Source organism: Phytophthora cinnamomi (assembly GCF_018691715.1).
Source record: "Phytophthora cinnamomi strain GKB4 chromosome Unknown Contig116, whole genome shotgun sequence".
NCBI classification, from domain to species: Eukaryota; Oomycota; class Peronosporomycetes; order Peronosporales; family Peronosporaceae; genus Phytophthora; species Phytophthora cinnamomi.
The window spans coordinates 183,491-196,662 of record NW_027151049.1 but is presented as its reverse complement, the minus strand read 5'-3'; the positions used below and the strand labels follow the sequence as shown (position 1 = coordinate 196,662).

The 13,172-nt window shown below is 57.4% G+C and overlaps 4 protein-coding genes across 4 annotated transcripts; 2 read left to right on the top strand and 2 right to left on the bottom strand.

The window, feature by feature from the left end:
- Nucleotides 1-1,703: 1,703 nt before the first annotated feature.
- IUM83_16460 (Sterol 3-beta-glucosyltransferase) lies at nucleotides 1,704-6,284 on the bottom strand (the record flags this gene model as incomplete). Its single annotated transcript, XM_067941340.1, has 2 exons — nucleotides 1,704-6,110; nucleotides 6,186-6,284. 2 exons carry the CDS (start codon nucleotides 6,282-6,284, stop codon nucleotides 1,704-1,706), a joined length of 4,506 nt encoding a protein of 1,501 aa, XP_067781623.1.
- Nucleotides 6,285-7,179: 895 nt separating this feature from the next.
- On the top strand, nucleotides 7,180-9,858 carry IUM83_16459 (Chloride Channel (ClC) Family; the record flags this gene model as incomplete). Its single annotated transcript, XM_067941339.1, has 1 exon — nucleotides 7,180-9,858. One exon carries the CDS (start codon nucleotides 7,180-7,182, stop codon nucleotides 9,856-9,858), a length of 2,679 nt encoding a protein of 892 aa, XP_067781569.1.
- Nucleotides 9,859-10,045: 187 nt separating this feature from the next.
- On the top strand, nucleotides 10,046-10,843 carry IUM83_16458 (Chloride Channel (ClC) Family; the record flags this gene model as incomplete). Its single annotated transcript, XM_067941338.1, has 1 exon — nucleotides 10,046-10,843. One exon carries the CDS (start codon nucleotides 10,046-10,048, stop codon nucleotides 10,841-10,843), a length of 798 nt encoding a protein of 265 aa, XP_067781568.1.
- Nucleotides 10,844-11,115: 272 nt separating this feature from the next.
- On the bottom strand, nucleotides 11,116-12,605 carry IUM83_16457 (putative ethanolamine kinase; the record flags this gene model as incomplete). The annotated part of the gene is made up of 5 exons (XM_067941337.1): nucleotides 11,116-11,993; nucleotides 12,090-12,153; nucleotides 12,245-12,332; nucleotides 12,416-12,524; nucleotides 12,593-12,605. The coding sequence occupies 5 exons, from the start codon at nucleotides 12,603-12,605 to the stop codon at nucleotides 11,116-11,118; spliced, it is 1,152 nt and encodes a 383-aa protein (XP_067781563.1).
- Between the last annotated feature and the right edge of the window lie 567 nt (nucleotides 12,606-13,172).

Here is a 13,172-nt window from a genome sequence, read left to right as displayed (position 1 = left end):
TGTTGTGGCATCCACTGCTGCTCGGTCATGTGCACGTTGCAGAGCGCCTAGGCATTCCTCTCCAGTGCGTCAGTTTGGAACCTCTCTCCCCGACGTACTATTTTCCTCATCCTCTGAGCTCAATCACAGGCCTTGACTCGACTATCATGACGATATGCCAAAGCAATTTGCTAACGTACGGCATCGTTGACACGGCGTTGTGGCATGGTGGCGTAGCTGAAGTGCTCACCCAATTCCGCGCCTTCATTGGATTGAAAAAGCGTTGCGATCTGCCCGACCCGCTTGTCCGGTGGGAAGTTCCTCATATTTATCTCTGGAATCCTACGCTGCTACCAAAGCCGTTGGACTGGGGGGCTGAGTTCTCAGTCGTTGGTCATGTGACGCTCGGCAGCAACGCTGGTCTCAATCGGAAGAAACGCAAGAAGCGCGAGAAAGAGCGCAAGCGTTTCAAGTGGCCCAGTGCGCTCACAGAGTTCGCTTTCCAGATGCCAACTCCACCAGTCATTTACTTTGGGGTCTCCACGCGAACGATGTCACCTGGTATGTTGAAAGAGTTATTGCGGAAAGTGGACGCTGCTGCTTCAGAGCAACAGGTCCGAATTGTTTTTCAGACCCGAGAAGTTGGAGACAGAGAGCGGGCGCTTTACCAATCTGAAAATGTGCTAGAAATTGCCAGTGATCTACCGTATGCGAGGATCTTTCAAGAGCAGGCAGTTGCTGGGGTCATCCACTGGGGCGAGTCCGATATTATTGCTGAAAGTCTATCTGCAGGCAAACCCATCGGTATCTGTGGTGTACACTCATATCAACACTTCGTAGCTCGTTTGTGCGAGCAAGCCCACGTCGGGCTACCGTTGATCGACTGGAAAACGTGCACAGCAGAGTCTCTGTCCTCAAGCTTTCTCTGCTTGCTCAAGACAGACATCCGAGACAAAGCACAATCATTAGCCGCTACCTTCGACCCGGAGAAACCCATCTGTGATGCAGTACAGGCCTTTTACGCTAACCTGCCATGGGAAACAATGTGGTGTGATGTGGATCCGAGCAAGCTCGCGCGAGTTTTTGATCCGAGCAATAATCTCAAATTGTCACTCCAGGCGTACGTGGCCATCCGCGATAAAATCAAGGTATTTGTGCCGTACAAACCTCTCCGATATGGTGGGAATCACCCGCCAACGTTTTCCATTCGCGGCAATCCAGAAGAATCACAACGCGATGCCAAACCAATTCGCCAGCACGATGGCGTTCCACAGGCTCTGAAACTGCTCGAAATTCAGGGCAATGCACTCGGTGGCAGGTCACTCAGTTGCTCCTCGGTGTTGTCAAATCCTGGAAGTCTTGTTGCCACCCCGGAACAGATCGAGATGTTCTGGTCTTCCGTCGAAGAAGAAACTGCTGTACGCAGGGCCACCAATGTGGCGTATGAGCGTCTCGTCAAGAAACCACATCGAAAGAGTAAGCGCGAAGCAGTAATGCGCTTTTTCGGGTTTAGGAAGGCAGCACAGTGTCGTGATGCGGAGCAACTGACTTGTGTGGAATAGAAACAATCAAAACGTGAAAGCTACTACTGCAAACACCATGCATGCATGAATCTATAACAAGTTAGTATTCATCGGCCTAGAGGAGATAGGAATCCCCCCCCCAATACGCTACCCATCGGCAAACAAATGTTCATTGTGTCAGAAAACAGAAAATCACGTGACCTATAGCGCGACTGACGACGCTGATGACGAAGACGAACCGTTGGCGAAATTTCGTGTCATAAGCAGCTTTTCGTACTTCCCACTAATTTCCGATGTGCGCTTCGCTTGCTCCTCCGGTGAGTTCCAAAATTTAGGCATTTCCACCACGTTCAAAGCCATGGACTGAGCACGAGAGAACTGAATGAACCGCTTCCGAGGGGTGCCGCCAAACTTCTTCGACAGCACTGCCTCAGAGGAGGTGAGTGATGCTCGCTCTTGGTCCACTCTTTCTGCCAACTCTGCACTTGCAGGATCATACGTATACAATACCTTGGTTCTCGTTTGTTTCTTGAGATTGCTGGATGAAGACGAGTGAAACAGCTCTAGCTCTCTTAACGAGAATCGTGGTGAATGCTGCTGCGAATATTGGAGGGGTTTATACTTCAAATCCCCGGCACTGCCTCCGTCGTGTGTGAGCTGGTGTACGACCAGTCTTGCTTCATACGAAAGTTTCATTTCGTGGACTGAATCGTAGACGCGGGCGATTCGCGCTGGATCCAAGTCGCAAGTCATTCCTGCGAGCGGTAGGTTGCTGTAGAAGGCTGAAACAGCAGTCTCGATTGCGTTGAGTGACGAAAACTTAGGAGCCAACCGCTTAGCGCAATGTGTAAGCTTGGGTTCCAAAAGTACACGGAACACGTGAACGAGGTTAGACGCAGTCAGAGCATCCATTTCCAACGGCTCCACACCCGCGCCCGACAGTACTAACGCTTGGCCCCACATGCGCTGGGTAATGTTACGTGGGACAACGCACGCAGGTTTCTCTGCCGCCAGGCATGTAGAAGTGATGGATAGGTCACCCCAGTGCATTGCAGCATGCACGTGCGGAAGAATGCGCTTCACAGGAAACTGCTGGTCTATCTCAAACACCACGTCCGTACCGCCCACGAAGAACGCAGCATCGTCATTGCTGTTTTCATATCCTTGGAATATGACACGCACGTTTGCTTTTTGCGCAGCCTTTTCTAACGTGCCCACCAAATCCTGAACCCGGCGAGGATCCCAATCGCCACACTGGAACCCAAAGTAAATTAGCGGTGACCCTGCCGCACTTCTAGCAAAAGAGCACAACTCTTGCTCAATGGCAGTGAGGTCGGTGTCCTCTGTATAACTCTCCTCCACCTCCACGTACCCAGCAATTGTAATCTCACTTCCCCAATCGTGAGGTTTCGGCAGAAGTGCAGGGTTCCACAGATATGTGTGAGGAATACGCCATTCAGCAAGCAAGTTCTTCGCAATACTCTTGCCCGTCAGACCCAAAAAGTAACGGAATTCATCCAATACATCTCGCATGCCGTTCCACAGCACGTTGTCAATCACGTCATATGACGCTGCGTTCGTTGGGGCGTAGCGGTACGGTCTGTGAAGTTTCATGTTGGAGCTGATGAGGTGAGGGAACGCCTGCGTGCGAGACTGTGGGTTGTAACTCATGCAGTGCAGAGGTACGCCAAGACGCTCAGCTACGATGGTCTGTCCGAACAAATACGGGTGTGCAATGATGGCATCGGCGCGGAAGGCCTTACCAGGTACCAATGGATCGACCTCCACACATGCTGGCCACAGCGAAAATACGAGTTCGCGTAGGTCATCCACTTCTGGGAAAGACTCGCGCCGGTGGTTCAGTTTCGACTGTGCGAAGTTCAAAAAACGGGATTTATGGCGCGGCTCATCCTTGGTTCGCTGGTGTAAGTACTGCAGAAAGTTGCCGGTCGTAATAGCGCTACCCCCAAGTGGGTAAAAATCGAGTCCAGCACCGATAATCCGGTCCCGGTGACCACTATTTGTTGCGATCCTCACGCAATGTCCGTCTGCTTTGAGTCGTAGTCCGATCGCAACATATTGCTGGACGCTTTCTTCCCAGGTTCCAGTAGTCATCATGCAAATATTCATCTTAGGTAGTGGTGTACTGCTCAAGCTTTCCAGTCGCTTTTTCTGGATCTCATCTTCCTTACGGGCTTCGTCTTCTAGCAGTTGTACTTCGCTATCACGTAGCGCTTCACCCACCTTCCCACCATCGCCGAACGTAATGTCAAACGAGTCAGTACCATTGAAAGTAGCCCCATCCACATTGACAACGACAGTTCCAGCGTCCTCTGGGGTATCTGTTGCTTCCGAGGTCGATTCCGGTACGCTGCATTTTGCCAATTTAAACGGCTTATGCCCGTGGAGTTTGCGCTCCTTTACAAGCGCATTAAACCTTCCCTCAAGTTTGCTCTTCTCCTCCGGTGTTAACTGGATAGCGATTTGAGTTGACAGCAAATTATCCGAGTCAACCACTTCATCCGCACTCATGGATCCATTGTGCACGTTGCGAGTCTTAAAGCCCATGACATTCAGCAACTTCTTGTTGTCCCCAAGAAGAGACCCCTTCTTTTTGTCATCATCTCCACGGATATTGTTATATGCCCCCGTAGCAAGGTGATCAGCAAAAACGACAGTCCCAACCAAAGGACTAATCATCAACCCACCCAGACCCTTAACTAACCCGATCACAGCACCCTTGGCTCCTTCTTGGCGGTATCCTTGCGCAGGCTTCACAACAACATCCTTAAAACCTGAACCAAATACGTGAGCGAACGCGCCGACACCAGCAGAAGCGCCTTCCAGAACATTCTCCGGTCCACGCGCTGAGTAATCAACAAAATTGTACTCCACGATATCTGCAGGTGAATTTTCAGGACGGGAACTCACAACAAATTCGCACTCATTGCACAAACGAATTTTGTCCTTCTGGCTCCACTTCGTCGCAGCTTGTCCACAGTCTAGATCACAGCGCATATGCTGCAGAGGTAAATGGCGATAGAAAGACTTCACAGCTTCACCTGCGCCATCTTCTTGTCGCATGAGATCACGCATTGCAATCGCTCGTGCACGAAGCTGTGGGCTCTCAAGTGCCTCGAACGCAACTCGAAGCTTCTCTGTCGTCAACTGAGAGATCGGACAGGGCTCTACGCCAACACAGGCATCCAGCACTGCACGGCCCCAAAAGGGCTGATCCCCGAAAAACGGCACGATAAATGTAGGTTTGCCGGCAAGGAGGCCGGCAGCTGTAGTGCCTGCTCCACCATGATGCACCACCGCCGAAACCCGCGGCATTAGCCAGTCGTGAGGGCAGCTTCCTAGGAAAAACATGTTTTCTGGAATCGTGAGATCTCCCGCCATGTCACTCCAGCTGGACTGAATCAGTACACGAACACCCGCTTGTTCTGCAGCCTCGATAATCATTTTAGTTACACCCTTCGGGTCTTGAAGAACCATTGACCCGAATCCCACGAAAATTGGACCTGCATCGTCACCAAGGAAGGCCTCGAGTTCTGGTGAAGGTGTGTAGGAGGAGCTTGGACCTTCCAGAGTAACTGTACCGATGACATCATAGATTTGACCCCAGTCGTTCGGTTTGGGAACAAGCCGGGGGCTCCACATGAATGCGTGAGGAATCGCTAGATCCAGTAAAATGTCGCGACCACCGTCTCCTTTGCGGATCTTCCTCAGGTCCAGCTTTTCTGTGCGGAACGCGTTCACCATGCTTTCCGTGCCCTGCCACATGAGCAGATCCACCATCTTGTACGACATGTAGTTCACCTTCTTTGGCTTTCCCGTGTACGGCATGTTCGACAGCGGGTGAGGGAACGCTGTCGTGGGCACCCACGGCTGCGGGAACATGATATGCAGCGGCACACCGAGTCGCTCGGCCACGTGGATGTGCCCGTACGTGACGGGGTTCGAGATGATGGCCTGCGCTTGGAATGGCTTTCCGGGTATGCCGGGGCCTCCGCCGTCGGGGTCTGCCTCTGACACCGCCGGCCACGTGGAGTAGAGGATCTCCTCGATCATCTGCATGTTGCGGGGCACGTCCTTCTGGATGGCCTCCAGGTTGAGCGGGATGAGATGGCCGCCCGTCTTGACCATGTAGGCCGACAGCTCCTTGGGGTCTCCCGCGAGCGGGTAGAACTCGACGCCGTGGCTCATGACGAAGTCTCGGTAGACCGCGTGAGTGGCGAGGCGCACGCGGTGGCCGTCCTGCAGCAGGCGCTTGGCGATGGCCACGAAGGGCTGCACGTCTCCGTGAGTGCCGACGATCATGATGCAGATGGTCATGACGGGCGCGTCGTAGTCGGCGCGGCTGCTGCGTCGCGTGACGCGCAGCGACGCGTCCTCGCGCTGCTTGGCCTGCTGCTGCAGCGCCGAGATGTCGTACTTGTCGTCGTCCTCGTCGAAGTCCATGTGAATGTGCCCCTCGCGGTCGAAGGCGGCGGCCGCCTGCACCACGTCCGCGAAGCTCGTGAGCTTGCCGCCGCCGCCCCCCGCGGCCTGGCGCCGCTCGTCCATGACCGTCTGCACGGCGCGCGCGAACGCCTCCTTCCAGCGCTGCAGAGAGAGAGAGACCCACACAGTTTGTCAGTGACCATCACTCTTGCGCGCACTCGACCCGCCTTGACTCACCTTGGGCTTCTCCTGCGCCAGCTCCGCGCCCACTGGCGCCTCCGCCTCGGCGTGCCGCGTGGTCTCCTGCGTCTCGTGCTCCTGCTGCGCGGCCTCCATCTTGCTGAATGGGCCGCCGGGCGCTGCTGCTGCTGCTCCTGCCGCTTGCTGGTGGCGGAAAATGCGGAACTGCGTCTGAGTTGTCCCGCGCAATCCAGTCGACGTGAGAGTTGATATGGATAACGTCGCGCGGCACTGGATATTTGTATGCACGGAGTGTCTCTTTTCTTGTATCTCCTGAGATAAACGATTACTCATGGGTACAGCCGAAATGCGAGGTGCGATTAGTACTATCGGGGCTTTGCCCTGATGACGATTATCAAGGCGCAGTGTCCCGTGCGCTGCTCGTAATCGGCAATAGGTGGTCTGGAGCGCGGCCAGCGATGCATGTACATGTACGTGTAGCGACTGGCGCATTCGGTGTACACGAGCTTGGAGCCGGGCGCACCCCTATGGTTTACGCTACAAGATGGAACCATAGCGCGGGCGTGAACGAATGCCCGCGACTCGGAGCAAGACCAACATCTCCTGGGATCTGTCGTCTGACAGCATAGAGTGCGAGCACCGACGTTACCGGTGCTTGAACGACTCGCCGTTCAGATATTCATTTCATTCACGGAGCAGCCGAACGAATCGGTCCGCCGCCCTCCACAGACCGACCAGGTTTTAGCTCGCTCAACGAGCACCGAGCGTCGATCTCCGCGCCACGTGCAGCCTTCCTTGCAGCCGCAGCCGTACATTAGAGCCATCGGAGCCCAAACAGAGCCCCATGGTCGCATTATCGGAGCCCAAACGCGATGCCGGGAGTTGAAGTGGGAGGAGCGGCGGCCTCCCATTGGCCAGCGTTTGTAGGAGTCGTTATGCGCGATAAAGAAGGCGCAGTCTCCGTTGTACCTCCTCCGCCGCCACCGCTAATCCTCCGCCCAGCCTTCCTGTGTGAGCCGAGCCGCCCGTCATGACGAGCAAGGACCGGCGGCTGCGCTCCACGTCCGTCTCCTTCGGCGTCGGCTCGATCCCGCGCCCCAACTTCGACCTGGAGCCCGCTGCATCCAGCGGTGCCCACAATGCGCCGCGCCGCCGCCGCTCGTCGTCCCCGCGGGTGCCGCCGCCCTGGCGCCGCGCCGACAGCGTCATGGAGCGGATCATGAACCCGTTCCTGGACCGCGAGTCGCCGTCCCATTGGCACCGCTACAAACCCGTGCCGACGCTGCCGTCGCTGCAGCTGGCGCCCGACGCTCTTCCTCCGGCCGCCTCAGTGGCTACTGCGGCGCGCCACTCGCAGTTGGCGGCTGCTAAGAAGGCTCGCCCCTCGTACAGGAAGGCGCTGGCCTTCCACGACGGACTGCACTCGACCTACGTGGCCGACTACCCGAGAGGCCTGCGCGGGCTGTTCGTGCTGGTGCAGAGTCCGCTGCTGCTCATCGGCATCGGCATCTTCGCGGGCAGCGTGGGGCTCGCGATCGACCTGTGGGGCGTCGAGATCGCCCGGTACCGCCAATGGCTGGGCGACCAAGGGTTCATGCTCTTTGTGCTGTCGGCGCTGCTTGCTGGAGGCTTCGCAGCCATTCTGACGCAGTGCGTGTGCCCGCAAGCGGCTGGGTCAGGGCTTCCCTTCATGAAGGTGGCCATTTCGGGGATCGACATGAGCGCCTACCTGTCGTTCCGCTGCGTCGCTACCAAGATCGTCGGACTTATGGCAGCGCTGGGTGCTGGGTTGTCCATTGGTAAGGAGGGTCCGTTTATCATGATCTCTTGTGGCTTTGCCAGTGTGCTTATGAACTGGCGCCCATTCCGCCGCATCCGTGATGATGACACCAAGCGCTTGGAGATGCTGGCTTGCGCGTGTGCTGCTGGCGTCGCTGCTACCTTTGGTTCCCCATTTGGAGGCGTGTTGTTTGGAGTCGAGGTGACGTCGCACTTTTACCTGGTCCGAACACTACCTCGTTCATTCTTCGCAGCGATCGTTGGCGCGCTGTTCGTCGACTTTGGCGCTGCCAACACACGCTACGGGCTCTTTGGCAACCGCAGTATGGGTATTTCTTCGGATACGGATGCTGTCAACGGGAGTGGTGGCCCTTGTTTCGTTGACCTGCTAGTATTTGCTACAATGGGCATCATCTGCGGTCTTGGTGGTGCATTTTTCAACTATAGTTTGTCGATATTGGTGCGTGCACGTGACCACTTTTTCGAGCCTTCGCCAGCAAACACGCCGCGTGCGGCCAGGTGGAACGCTTTGGGTAAGCGATTGGGGCTCGTACTAGCAGTGACATTGCTGTCGTGCTGGCTGGAGTTCTACGGGGATAGCGCGTGGTTTCTGCGGCATGGCTCCCCTCGAAAAATTCTTGACGCGTTATTCTCGAAGGATAAACAAGTATTTGTTGCGGATGGTACTCCTGAAAACACTGAAGAGGACAGTTTGTTGCTTTCGAGGTCACTAGTGACGTTTCTGCCGCTCAAGTATGTGCTAACACTCATCAGTATTGTGCTTCCCGTGCCGGCTGGTCTGTTCACTCCAACGTTCGTCATTGGTGGTATTTTCGGTCGTCTCGTAGGTGAAGCCGTCCGAGCCTTTGATCTCATGAGTACCCGCTATGAGCCTTTCGAATTCGCCATCATCGGCGCTGGAGCTTTCTCGTCGGGCGTTACCCACGCCGTCTCAACAGCAGTCATCATCATGGAAATTTCACACACTGATGGCCTCAACCTGCCAGTGTCAGTAGCAATTCTGGCTGCATACTTTACTGCCAAGCGATTTACTGAGAATGTGTACGACGTCCTCATCGTGACAAGTAACTTGCCTCGGCTGAAAAAGCTCCCGAAGGCCGCCTACGATATTCCTGCCTGGGAGGTGATGAAGGATGTGGCTGAGATGGGCGTACTGACAGCCGACTCTACCTACGAGGACGCATTGACACTACTAAAGCGTTCAGACATGGAGCCCGTATTTCCAATCGTGGACTCGCTGGAGAACCGTTTCTTGCTTGCCACAGTCACCCGTTCTCGATTGGCCTACGCTGTGTCCCGCTGTCAACGGCAAGGTGTGACGCCGATCATGCTGACACCTGTAAATTTGCGCCGACCAAGTACAGAAGTCATGGCGACTGCGGCGACATCGTTGCTGTTCCCGACTACACCGCGATTGGCCACCCCAACCGCTATACGCACCCCAGTCGGCTACGACTCTGCCATCCGGCAACCGATACCGGTGGTCCGCGCCGCTTACGGAGCGGTGGACTCGATGCCGCGCGACGACAGCGATGAATTCGACGACGACGACGACGAATTCGAGGATGGAATGGACGAGCTGCCCGTGCAGTTGCTAAGCTCGCCAATCCACTTCGCGTTCGGGCGCGGCGGCAAGGTCATGGACTGGGGCACGAACGAGGTGTGCGATCCGAGCAAGCTGACGGTGCTGATCGACCCGTCGCCGTTCCAGCTCATGGAGATGACGCCCATGCGCCGCGTGGACATGCTCTTCCGCATGCTCAAGCTCAACAACGTGTTCGTGGCGCGCTCGGGCAAGCTCATGGGCGTCATCAGCCTCGAGCGCATGATGACGTTCCTGGGCACTACGACGCCGTACCAGGCCCCGGGGCTGCTGCGCACGCTGCAGAACTTCTGCTCCAAGTCCTAGTAGCCACTTCAACTTCACTTCAACTTGGCTCCGACTGGCTCATCTACCCGCCAATCGCATATTTTACAGCATAAATCCAATATCGTCCAATCACGTACCGATTCAACAGCTCCTTTTCCTCCAATCGCAGCCGGGTCGGCCAAAGGCAAAGAGCTCCATTATCGCCACCTGCGCCGCCGCCGCCGCCATGAACATGAACCAGATGAAGAACGCGTCCAACCTGCACGCGGCCAACGCCACGAGCGTGGTGGGCAACTCCATGGCCATCCCATCGCGCCTGGGCGCCGCGGCGGGCGCGGCCAACGGCGCCACAGTCGGAGCCCCCGCCGCGCCCGCCGCCGTGCCCATGAACGTGTCGGCCGCGCAGCTCAACCAGATGAACCTGAGCCACGTGCGCAGCGCGGCCTTCAAGCCGGCGATCCCCGTGGCGGGCGCTGGCGTGGTGCTGCCCAGCGCCGGCGCCGCCGCGGCCGTGCCCAACACGGCGGGCGCGGGCGCGCTGCAGCTCTCGGGCCGCTGGTCGCTGGACCGCGAGGACTCGGACTCGACCAACGACTACCTGGAGGCCATGGGGCTGCCGCTCATCGCGCGCCAGGCCGCCGACAAGCTGGACCTGATGGTGATCATCAGCCAGACGCCCGGCGACTTCGTCATCACCAGGCGCACGCGCATCTTCACGGAGACCAAGCAGCTCAAGTTCGGCCAGGAGGTCAACGTCAAGAACAACCTCATCACCGTCACGGGCGACGCCGCGCAGGTCAAGACCGTCACGCAGCTCTCGGGCTTCCGCGGCGTGCTCACGGACGTGCGCACGCTGGACCCGCGCGGCCGCATGCACGTGGAGCTCACGCTCACGCTGCCGGAGAAGCCGCCCGTCGTCATCAACCGCTACTTCAAGAAGACGAGCGAGTCCACATCACTGGAGAACCTGCCGGCGTTCGACATCAGCCTCGAGACGTCGGGCGACGTCAAGCGCAAGCGCTAAGCGACCTGTTGTAGACTTCGGCGAAGACACTGGAAGACAAACTCTCCCCGCTCAGGATCGCCTGGCACGGTCTTAGTTAGTACCGATGCAACTCGGGCGTGTGTACGGGCTGCTGTAAGTGATGATGGTAAGCGCAGCGAGCAGCGCACGAGTAGGGAAGTAGAGGCATTTTATTGCGCAATTTACTGGACGTTCACATGGACTCTGCTTTCACTACAGCTACCACCAGCTCCTGCTGCATCATACGGTGCACTGCTACGATAACCGTCAAACTAACTTGATCCGAGGAAAAACTCGCGCTGCACGTCGAAGGCGTTGAAGCGCTTCCCAGCGTACTCCAGGAAGTCGAAGTCGATCTTGGAGTGAGCCGCCTGCACGAGGGCCCAGTAGCCCCAGAACAGGTGGGACGCGAGTGCGTAGCGGTTCACCACGTCGTATAGCGCGTGGAAGAAGGCCTTGGACTCGCGGTTGGCCTCCAGCTGGGCCAGCATCTTGGGCGCCGCCGTGCTCATGTAGGCCTTGAAGAACGCAAACTGCTTGTCGATGCTCGGGTACAGCGCCAGATCCAGCTCAAAGCCGCAGTTCTCACAGAAGTGGTTGGCAAAGTCGAACGCGCGGAAGTTGTATCCGCCGTATTCATAGTCGATGATCTGCACGCGGTCCCACTCGGGGTTGTGCAGGATGTTGCCACTCAGCAGGTCGTTGTGCGAGAACACCACGTCAGACGCGAACGCCTCAGCTTGCTTGGAGATCTCGTCCGTGTCGAGCTCGTCGAGCAAGTCCTTGCCATTGTGGTTGTGGTTCGAGGGGAGCATCGACTTGAGCCACTCCAGCTTCTGGTGCAGGCCGGCTAGGTCCAGTTCCTCGAGCGCCGCGTTCTTCACGGGGTCCTCGAGCTCGATCTCCAGCGCCAGCTTCTCGAAGCGCTCAATCTTGGTCCACAGCACAGGCGCGCGGTCCTCGGGGATGTCCATGACGTGCATGATGCCGAGCTCCCTGCCGATCATCTGCAGGTAGTTGATGGGGTGGGTGAGTCCCATGTCCTCGGGCTCCAGCGGGCGCGCGTCGAGCCAGCCTTCGATGCGGCCGTTCTTGAAGCGGCCGTAGTATGTGGGGGCGAATCCGCGCTCCGAGAGCAGGGCAAAGAGCACTGCAACACCGGAATGCACAGAAAGGGATCAGCAGCCGAACTTCAACCTCCCTGCATACGTCAGCAGCACCAGGGCAAGCAAAGCAGCTCACGTACTGTTCTCGATGCTGCGGTCGATGAACTCCTCCGTGTGGTCGCCGTACAAGCGCACCAGCACCGACTGAAAAGACACACACACAGAACACACCGTCACTCAGTCATCACTTGATTGTGAAGGGGAGGATCCCCCCCCAATGCTCTCGACGCCGCACCTTGTCCCCCCACATGAGGCGGTAGAGGCGGTTGGTGATGCCGCCCACGATGATCTTGACCGAGATGTCGTCGTTCGGGGCGTCCTTCCTGCCACGTCAGACACACACAGCGCAGGCATGTTGTTAAACGAAAGAGCCCCGCCTCACTACTGCAACATGAACGCCTCTCACCAGTCGGAGCAGATCTGCTTGACCACGAACTTGGCGTCGTCGAACTCGTCGGCGCCCCCGGCGCCCACCGCGTAGTCCAGACACGCGTTCGGGTTGTTCAGGTACACCACTGCACGGCACAGCACACTCAGTTAGTGTCTATCTACCTCCCCCTTGTGTCGCCGCCATGCCGCGCACCTTCTCCGGGCATTGTGCTGTCTTGCTTCTCAGAATCAGATCGGGAGCTGCTGCTGCTGAGGCGGCGAGAGCGTCGGCTACTGCGGCGGCGGCGGGAAGATCGGAAGTGGCGGCGGTCGAGCAGCAGGAGGATGGCACCAGCCGTGAGCGTGCACGTGGCAGCGGAGACGAGGGCGAGGGCGCGCCAGTTGAGGTTCGCAGGCGCGGGCTCGCGGGCTCCGGGCATCGACTGCGGCGCAGCTGGGCGTTTGGGTTCTGAGCTCCTCTCCCTGACAGGCGAATTCGGAACCCCTTTTCGGCCAATCCGCGCGCATTTCGTGATCGCGGAGCGCTCCGATTGGCCGGCGAAAACAGATTGAGACGCGGGCCTGCATCTTCCCATCCGGCCACCATCTCCCTGACGCGCTGCGCGTGCAGGCGGCGTGGTTGCCCTTGCGCGCGTTGGCCTTCTCGCTCCATCTTGCCGTGCCGCTGCTGAGCACGCCGATGTGCCGTCGGGGCTTGGTCGCTGAAATCGCTTTACAGTCGGCACCAGGCTTTCGTCTTCAACAAGGAGATTGATGAGCATTCGAGATGAGAT